General features: G+C 37.5%; 1 protein-coding gene across 1 annotated transcript; it reads right to left on the reverse strand.

The window, feature by feature from the left end:
* Positions 1-30: 30 nt before the first annotated feature.
* LOC132106757 (protein farnesyltransferase subunit beta-like) lies at positions 31-10167 on the reverse strand. The gene is made up of 12 exons (XM_059512733.1): positions 9786-10167; positions 8887-8951; positions 6965-7037; positions 6025-6116; positions 5207-5353; positions 5037-5120; positions 4674-4760; positions 3641-3770; positions 3112-3244; positions 2759-2870; positions 793-907; positions 31-700 (listed from the first exon to the last, which is right to left on the reverse strand). The coding sequence occupies exons 1-12, from the start codon at positions 9954-9956 to the stop codon at positions 578-580; spliced, it is 1332 nt and encodes a 443-aa protein (XP_059368716.1). The 5' UTR covers positions 9957-10167; the 3' UTR covers positions 31-577.
* Between the last annotated feature and the right edge of the window lie 266 nt (positions 10168-10433).

Here is a 10433-nt window from a genome sequence, read left to right on the forward strand (position 1 = left end):
TTTATACCAGCATCTTAAGATTAAAGCCTTACTGAATACAGTTTAAAAGCTCACTGAACAGCACAGATGGTATTTTTCAACTGCAGCCAAAGATTACAAAATGTAAACACTGAAAACTATATCTACGCATTTGGCATTTACCATATTAATTTCAGTCAAGCAGCACTCCAAATAAGAGATGATTAATGAGTTAAATAATGGACTGCCCTCAATGAGTATAGATCCTCCACAATATACCTGCCAGTGAATAAAAACAAACATCCATCCAAGTCTTTATTTCTGCCACATGCACTCTAGGAAACATTTACTAAAGCCCAAAATAAGCTGGAATGTTGGAATAAAATATCAATCAACGACTGGTGCATGAAGAACACCTCGCCTAGTCAGTCTCTACTGTTTTCCCTGGCTAAAACCCATAAGCTGTAGTAGATCAGGCTCTCAAGAGTGTTTCCTCATCTGTAGATGCTGTAAAGACCATCAAGGTACGTTTGGCTACAGCATTTACAGAAGATGCCTCTGCATTAGGTCAAGCTAGCTCAAACCCCCAATGTGTGTTTATAATAGAAAAAGGAAAAGTCTATGACTGGTCCATTGCACTTGGTGTAGGTCCCATCTGACCTGGAACAGGTAACCGGTGGAAATGTTCAATAGCTTTGACGACCTTCTCTGGGCAGATGTTGTAAACTGGATGAGTTGGTGCCTGGATAGAAGAAATATGAGAACATTATTAGTTATTATTAGTACATTCATGTCAATTTGAGTTGGCTCAACTGAATTTTCAGCATCTCTCACCAGTCTGTTCTCGTCCCGACCGAGGATCAGCTCGTTGTGGAGGTCTTTGTTTCCGAAATGCTGTGCTACTGAGAGTCCGCTCAGACAGTAGCACGTGTGGTAGAAATCTCTAGACCTGTGGGGAACCAGTGAGGAACCATTATGAAAGTCTAGTTTGGTCTGCATAGTTAGTAAAAGGACAAAAATTTTTTCTTCCAGATTTTAAAGTTGACATTTTATTTTAGTTTGATCCACAAGGTTAAACAAGACAGATGTAATGGTTTTTCCATGACCTTTCCAGGTAGATGTTTGTGGTTTTGTTCGTAACTGCAAAAGGATATTTACAAATCTTTAAAAGTCCTGTTTGTGATTCATTAAAAAGAATCAATTCAAAAGAATGATTCACTCACAAATTTGACATCACTACAGAAAGTTTAACCCCACACAAACATTATCTAGCTGATGAAATGTTTTAGAGCAGAGCAGAACTAGAAAATGAATTTTCATTATAAAAATACTTCATAAAAAACAAATATATTTTCTCCTCCCAAGAAAATGCAACTAAATTAGTATATACTTAATTTTTAGTGGTATAATGATATACAATTTAAAACAAGCATTAAAACAAGCTAAAAAAAACTTTCTAATGTTTATTATAAAACGGATAGTTCTGGTCCTTGATTCTGATTGGTTGAGCCATTTAGAGGCTGTTGTGAATTACACTGCAAACATTCACTGTTGTTTACTTCTGTGTGTTGCTCGGCAACCACTTTGTTGGAACCAGGGGGGCAGGGTTTCATATTTTATTGAAGCATCCCTGGGCGCCGCCATTGGCTAGCGGACCCCCACCTGCTGTTAGCATTCCTTTGACTCCCATTCATTTCATTTTGGCATCACTTTGACAGCGGATAACTTTACATCTGGGGTGTTTAAAGACTCCATTTGTCCATTCATTATTTCTAAAGAAACTTGAAAATGTATTAAAGGGTCCATTACTTTGTATCTTACGTTGTGGCCCCGTAGGAGCAGTTTTTGTAAAAATAGGCTAATGATTGTGTCATAACCTGCGACTCTCTGTCGCACAGTAGAGAAATTACCGTATGGACCGGAGGAGAAGCTCGCAGGCAATCTTTTACTGTCTATGAGGCTATCAGGGGGACGTGGAGGCATGAAGTCAAGGGAGAAGCCTATAGAGAGTCCATAAAAGCAACGGGACAAAATTATTCAACAACGTCTGCAAGATTCAGTGGGTGATTCAGATTTCTCTTGCCACAGCGATTAGAAGACTTACAATTGTCAGACAGGTTGCTCACGTGACATCTACGTCCTCAAGCTCAGTTTAAGTCTGCGCAGTACGCTCGACCCCCAGGAAGTGAGTGCTTCTAATTGACTTCACTTGTCTCCGTTGAATCTAATTGGGTCGCTGTGTCCATTTCTTTTACTGTCTATTATTGGAACCACAACTGTTTCTGAGGAACTACATTGTTTGGTGGAACAATACTGTTTTTATGCATATCATTACACTTTATTTGCTCTGTTTTATTAAGCGAAACCTTACTATGTATATGGAATAACTATTTTATAAAAGCAATAAGCCCGTGAAGCCATGGTTTACAGTCAATTTATAACAGTAAAATCCATCTTGAAACTGGATATACTGAATAACGACGTCTAATTTGAAAAGTGCTGATTTTTAAATGTATTACGTTTACATTTTGTAAAAATATTTCAAGCTATGCAAAGCTTTAAGATATTGGGTAGCAATTGTGATTAAAAAATATTTTTTTAGAAATCCTTATCCAGTAAATCACAAGAAACTGGAAAGGTCATGGGGCCTTCAAATATTGTTTTTTTTTTGTGATAATCCGAAAGTTTGAGAATCTGACTTTTCATTTGACACATTATTACTTATGATATCACTGCAAGCTTATAGACTGTATTATAAATATGCATGTAATTGTGTGTGCGCTGGAAGAGCAGCACTCACTTGCCAGGTTTGTCCAGAAGGCCTCCACCAGGATTCTGGCAGCAGACGAGGATGTATTCCTGCAGAGCCTTTCTCTCAAACATCCAGCTACTCACACTCAGTGTTGAGTCTCCTACACACAGTAATATTTTCTTAGGTTAATCTACTAAATCTGACACTAGAGCCAATGTTTTTTCTTTTATATATCCAAATCAAGACCAAAAAGTACACTGGAAAGAAACATGCAGACAAAAATGTGTAAATTAATGAATGGAACCTTCAATGAACCTTGTAGTATTTTAATATACTTGATAATCGCTAAACGTTCATATATAAGCAAAAATGTTAGTTGTTTTTCTAGGATTACCGCTCACCTTCTTTAAAAAGAGCCCTGTGGAGTAACGGTAATAGTCCTGCTTGCCAGAAGGAGTAACATCCATCCACCAGCTTGTTACAGCGGCCCTGAAATCCACCTTCAAAGCGCATTTGTTTGCTGGTTACCCAGCGCTTATGAAGGAAAAAGAGAGAAAAGCCTCTAATTTACTGGTTTACAAGTATCAGCATAGGAAGATCATTAGTGATGCTGCCTTATCGTTAAGACAAATCTGCTTGTGCACTGGGACTGTTAATGTCAATGTCTGCCGAAGACCCTGGAGAATGAGATCTGCCGATCTATGCATCTACGATGTTGCAGCACACCGATGTTAATATTTCCAAGCATGTTCAGTGTCCCTGAGGAACTGGTAATGAGACGCTTCTCCCGGAAACGTTCAGAATACATGCAACTGACCTTTAATGCATCTCATAAACCTCAGTTTATTGACTCTAATGGACAGGAAGAGTCAGGTTAAATAAAAGGTGGAATTGTAGCAAAGGGAAAACAAGGCAAGACAAAGGACTTACTAACAAGGCTTTGAGATCCAGCATATGTTCTTTGCCCAGTATGACCAGAGCAGCAGTACCACAGAAGGTGTAGCCACCATGTGCCTCAAGTCCTGGAACTCCACCTAAACCGCCCTCCCAGTTCTGACAGCTGAAGCCCAAAGGAAAGCACAACATCATCACAGTATTTATTATTTTGTCATTCTGTGTGCGGTGTCTGAGATTTAACTCACTTAGGGACAGAACATCCTTTTTTGTTTAAAACATGAAACAGATGGCAGAGGAATGGGACAATTTCTTCCCCAAAAATTCAGAATTAGATTTCTTTACAACCATGTAGGGTGGCCATATGTGCCATTTTTAACGGGACACTTCCTGGCCAGGATTTTTATGCTGCTTAAAACATCCAAAGTAGTTTGACCAATACCATGCAGGTATTGTACATAATCAACCAATCGTGGAGCGTCGCGCATGAGGAGGTGAGAGAACAATCAAAGCGATGCAAATACGCACGTGTTTGTTAAATCGTTCTACTTGAAGCTGCACACCGATCATTATATGACACCAAAGTACCTCGAGAGCGATTTGAAAGCATAAGGAGCCGTCTGCTCTGCTCTCTATAGCTCTCGTGAAATAATGTCATACTTTGATCTATCGACACAGTGCTAACAGCCAAAACCTGGAAATTTTAGGCAATATAGAAATCCTGGCAAGAGTGCGTCCCGTGAAAAAAAATGGCTTGTATGGTCCTCCTAGTTATACGGGATGACATCACATTTATAGGGATTATATGATCATATTTTAGTAATTTTTTAATCAAACCTCAATATTTGATTTTGTATACTTTATTATACAATATGAATATGAAAGTGACAGAAGCACATAAAATCACTAAAACTTACATTAAAATTATATAAGACATTAACAAACTCTATAATAGCACATAAATAATACTAAAATAACACTAACCCCAACAACCAGCCAACATTTCATGGTGGGGTGAAAGGCTGTAACTAAACTGGCATGTTTTAAAAGAACATGTGGAAGTAGTTACCTGAGAATCCAATTGTGCGTCCCATCAAACAGGGTGGGGGTGATTATATTGGTGAGTGAAGCCACAGAAGCAGCACAATAAGCACTCCTATCAGATCAGACACACAAGAGAAACCGTGAGTCAACAGGCACACAATGATCACCATCTATGCATGTTAATAACCACAAGCCACATTATTAGAATAAGTCTGAAAGCCAGTGAACGTGAAGAATTTTTCTAGCATTAATCTGTCTGCTGGGAAAAGTAAAAGGTCACTCTTGAAAATGGTTCAGCACAGTACCATCAGAACATGGGGAATAAAGAGACGTGTGGCTGTTGTGAAGATGCTTCAGGGTTCCCTGGAACAACAGTGACAGAGCTCACCTGACGTCCACCTCCCCGCCCACATGCATCACAAAGGAGCCATCTGGCTGCTTCACAGCGTACAGGAAGTCCAGGAGCTTCTCTCTGATGAGGGAGGAGGCAAACAGAATGAGTTTCCATAGTAATTTGATCAACGCATCATCTGTAGGCAAGCAGGTGATAATACAAACCTGTTGATGACTTTGTAGGCCTCCTCTGTGCCCAGGATGCAAAGGGCATTTACAGCTGCGTAGGTGGGAGCCAGGTGAGCGTGTTGACCCGGACCACCACTGAACCCACCTGTCGGACTCTGACATCTGGCCAGGAACTGGCACACGCTGGCAGACAACAGTTAATGTTGATACAGGCATTTAAATGTGATAGGAACTTAAAATTTAGGCAAAAAGCCATATCCTAAAATAATAAGGGAATCAGCTTTATTTTAAAACATTATTTTCATGTATTTACTGATAACAGAAAAATGACAGTTACTGAAATTCTATAATATATTGTTTAATTAAATTAATATTAAATGAGTAAACTAAAATTAATAATTGTACATGTTTCAATTATATTGCACGGTATAAAAAAATGGATCTTCAGTTTAAAATTTGCTCAAGATTAATTGTCTGTGTTACGCCATTTTAATTATTCTTATTTTTTTTTTTTTCAGTCTGTTTGGAACTAGAAGTAGTAGATTTCTATTTAATGCCATGCCAGCATCTTTCATGGCAAAAACCATAAAAAAAAACAAATACAATAAAAGCCAGCAAAGTCATAACCACCCATGACGTAAAATCCTTCAGCCCAGCAGCTATAAAGCAATCTAAGCATAGTTTGCATGGAAAAAGAATGCATCTGTGTCATAGCTATTACTGTAATGCAACTTTGACTTTATCTGTAGTGGGCACATTAAGTCCAGGATAGTAACTGGGTAAGGGGACCTAAGCACCCGTCTCACTGCCACGTGTACTCTGATAGTGAACTGCAGAGAAGAGCTGATACTCACTCTGAGGCAACTGCTGCCGGCACGGGCTCCTCTAGCAGCTCCAGACTGTGCAGGATCCAGTAGCAGAGCCAAGGCCGGCTGGCATCCAAACACTGAAGCCAGACAACATGCAGATTCAGCAGCCATTACCACCAGTCTCACACACAGAGCTGCTCTGGAACATGGTGTTCTCAAACAAACAAACACACACACACACACACACACACACACACACACAGAAAAACTAGAAGCATAGTGTTCTCAACAACCCACCCACTCAACCACATTCACTTAAGTATTGTATCACAAGACTGTAGATCTTTAATATCTTTGTGTAAACCAGTTTTGTGTGTTTGTTTTATTAATGAAACTAAACTTTTTAATATCCAGTTAAATGGGGTTCAACTAAAAATAAAAATACTGTCATCATTTACTCACCTTTGTTTTACTCCATCCAAACCTCTATGAGTGTATGACTTTTTAACGTCAAACCCAAAATGAGATATTTAGCAGAATGTCTAAGCTGTTTATTTTTGTTGTTGTTGTTTTTTTTCTTATCTGTCAAAAATAATTTGTGATTATTCTCATGATTTTCTTCCATTCTTTTCCTACATTGTACCCTCTTTTTTTGTTTTCCACCCATGAACGTAAGTCATACAGGTTTGGACTTCCATGAGGATGAGTAAACAATGACACAATTTTTAATAATGTGTAAACTATCCCTTTAAGTCAGTGCTATTATCTTTAACTAGAAACTAAAACCATAAAAACATTTGCATTACATAAAAATAAATTTTAACTGTCTGAAATAAGTACACTTTTTCAAGTTGAAGTACTAAAATAACTAAAACTAAATAAAAATAAAACCTATTACAAAGACATACTATTAAGACATAAAAAAACAGAAAATGTACAAATAAAATCAGAAGTTTTTTTTTTTTTCTCAGAAGACATTGTTTACCTCATATGCATCAGAGAGATGGCCTAAACCTTTCTTCAGATAATGATAGTGTTGCTCCCTCAATAAAGCAGGCCTGAAAAAAGAATCATCAATTTAATAATCTTATTAGAATCTAGCTATTGCAAACTAGAAATCTTTTTTTTTTAATCAAATATCTCTCTCTATTCACATACTGGAAATTGATCAATTTCAACTTTAAACAAGATTTATAATAGCCTAGTACAAGGCAACAACTTATTTGTACAAAGTTCGTTCAACAACTGAGCTGAAATCCTCCAGTTAATCCCATCAAAGGAAGTGTCAGTGTTAAAAAGAGTCAGAACAGCCTACACACAGTACGCTTGACTTCAGAGGTGCTGGGGCATGTCTAATTTGATGGTACCTCAGCTGAAAGAACAGATCATTAACCCCTGTTGTTTCTCTCCTCTGCTGCTCTCTGCTGGGCCACAGAAAGCCCAGTCATTACATTTGTGACAAACCGATCAGAGTGATGTATGGCCTTCACCAGGCAAGTTTCATATCAATGAATGCTTTAGTTGACAAATTTGTTGCACTGCCTAAAATTAAGTGCAATTAAACTGACAGTCTTTAAAATGTAATTTATTTCTGACAAGCTTAATTTTCAGCAGCGATTACTCCAGTCTTCATTGTCACTTTTGATCAATTTAATGCATCAATGCCAGTGGTGTAGCGAGTCAGACCCGGGCCCATATGCAAACGTGTATGCATATGCAAACGATTTGCACAGGCCCCTCATTTACAAACACTTTCCTGTTTAATATTTGCAGCACAAAATAAACATGAATATTTGAATCCATGTTGAAGAATCAGAACAATTTAATGAATTTAATTCAATTCATATTTAAAATAATCTTGTCGTTTAACGGTTAATTATCAGTTAAGGAGTGTCGGTTGTCGGTTAGGAAATGAAAATGCCCAAGAGGCACAAAAAGGTATTTATTGTTTGAATTTCTTAAAAAAAATAAAAGAAAGAATTTGAAAGCTGAGACTTTGTTTCAGTACTGAAGTCTTGTCTGTGAGCTCATTGTCAGCTTCCTCTTTGCTCCGCAGTGTATTTTTCAGTGCTTGATAACATGATGTGTAGCGGGAGAGCACCATGGATGTATCAACTAAGGAAGGTGGGTTTTTGTGAAGGATAAATTACAGAATATCATGACTATAAAGTATTGTTGAAAACTAAGATTACGACGGCTCCAAATTTCACTTCTCCTGCAAACTATCCAAAAAGTGCTTATGTGTTCTAGCAGCTAGTTCCCCATCTGAAAGTTTTTAGTGCCATTGGGAACAGTGTCATGCCACAGAGCATCTCTTAAACCACAAACCGTTGATAGACTTCCATAATTCACCCCAGTTGTCAAATGTGCAAAAAAATGTCAATTTCATTTCTTCCAAGATGATGTCAGGATATACTTTTTGCTCTCTTTTTACATATGGTTAGATTTAAATGTGTTAATTTAATTAAAAACAAGTAAACTGTCACATATTTAACTGCGTTTTTGCCACTAAACATTATGAATGTGTTTAGAAACAATGGCTGTCTATCCAGATCATGTTGTATTCATTTTGAAATGGGGCCGAAGAAAATCACCAAATGCAAAAATATTGAGATTTTTTTTACATTTGAGAACAAATTTTAGGCATATTGCACTGCCCTCCCAAATCTACCAAATTAGTATCTTCTATATAGTTCCCTGCATATGTTGTGATGCTACAAAATAATACAAAGAGACTGTGCTTCAAAACATACATAGCAGACACAAACCAAAAACGTTGGTTTTGTTGCCAAAGACATTTTCATGAACATATTTTACATGTACAGATTAATATTGACTGCTGTCGAAAAGCAGCACTCTGAAGCTCTATGAACTGATAATGGCCAGAGAAGGCTAAACTTTACTTACTGCGGTGAGGTGTGAATTTGCTGGTAAACACTGTACACCTCTTGAATACTGCGTTCAACTTTTCTCTAAATTTAATGATAAAACAGGAAACAAAAAATGTGAAAGTGAATTAATCAAATAGAAAATGTGACAACAAGCCAAATGACATGCAGACAGAAATATCCACTGTGGTCGATGGTGTTAGTGTATATGGGTGGCTGACATCACATCCTGTTCAGTGTGTCATGCAAAGACCACTGATCTATAATATAGAACATATATTATATATATAGTCATATATAGATCAGTGGCAAAGACACAAAAATACTGCCTTATACATCCATTTTGAAAATCATAGTAATGAGTTAATAGTGCATACTGGAATTCCACCTTTTCTCAAATTCAGAGCAATAACAGTCACACTTTATTTTAAAAATGAAGGAAACTGAAAATAATACAGTCGTTAAATGATTATATAGTTAATAACACTATACATTACACATACAACTGTCAACCACCCATATAGCAATGCAGATCATACACTACAGTGCAACATAACATACACCAGTGAAGTACGAGCAGATTCTCAAACGTCTGCAAACGTTCACTCAGTAATGAAAAGTCTGAAAGTTCATGTTCTCCCTAACAGCTCCTTTTTGTGTTGACAACATGAGGCCGAGCAAACGATGACAGAATTACAAACTCTTTAAATGAACCTATACTATTTACAAAAATGTGATAAACTAGATGAGTAAGCACTAGGTGAGCTGGATGCAGTGGCATTAGTATAATTACATTCTGCACGTGTAGAACACCCTGCTAGATTTTTGGTAAGCACTACTGTACACAGCACAGAGTAAGAAGATAGTTAGCTTTGCGCTAATACCAATTAGCTAACTAATACTAAGAGTTAAGCTCACCTGTTCTTTCGAGGTTACCGTTTGCACGCCGTCATCGTTGAAAAGCTCAGTGCAGTGTGATTCACGAAAGCATCGCAGAGGAGGAGATGCCTCTTCCATGATAAGATTTGAAAACACATGCACTTTAATTGAAATGAAGCAGTTTTCCAGCAGAGCAAGTGTCAAGACCATAGACGGCGTGGGAGGGGTTTCCTCAATGGAGTCAAGTGACTTAGAGCTCAAGTACGGAAAACCTGAAGGCACATTTGAGAAAGCGCAAATAGTGATGATGACATGAGACGCCTTTCTTCTTCTATTGATTTTATGGCGGGTTGCGAACGTTCTGTAGTTCTTATTGTTTTGGTTTTATGGCGGTTTCCGAACGTTATGCTGTTCTTTATTTTACTGACTATGGTTCTTCGTCAGAAACGAGATTGTCAGAAACGGCTGAAAAAAATATTCAGTGATTATTTTACGTCATGACGCAATACGTATCACGTCGTTTTTTTATTGCAAATAAAGGGTACAAATCACATGTGATTAGCCAAAATATACATAACATACAAAAACACAGAGGTAAATAGAAAATAAAATAAAACTGCCAGGGGAAGCTTACAGGCCATTACAAAGAGAAGGAGGACCATATGTTTACAGTTTTAACAGCCTTTT

The sequence above is a fragment of the Carassius carassius genome, chromosome 27, assembly GCF_963082965.1.
Source record: "Carassius carassius chromosome 27, fCarCar2.1, whole genome shotgun sequence".
NCBI classification, from domain to species: Eukaryota; Metazoa; Chordata; class Actinopteri; order Cypriniformes; family Cyprinidae; genus Carassius; species Carassius carassius.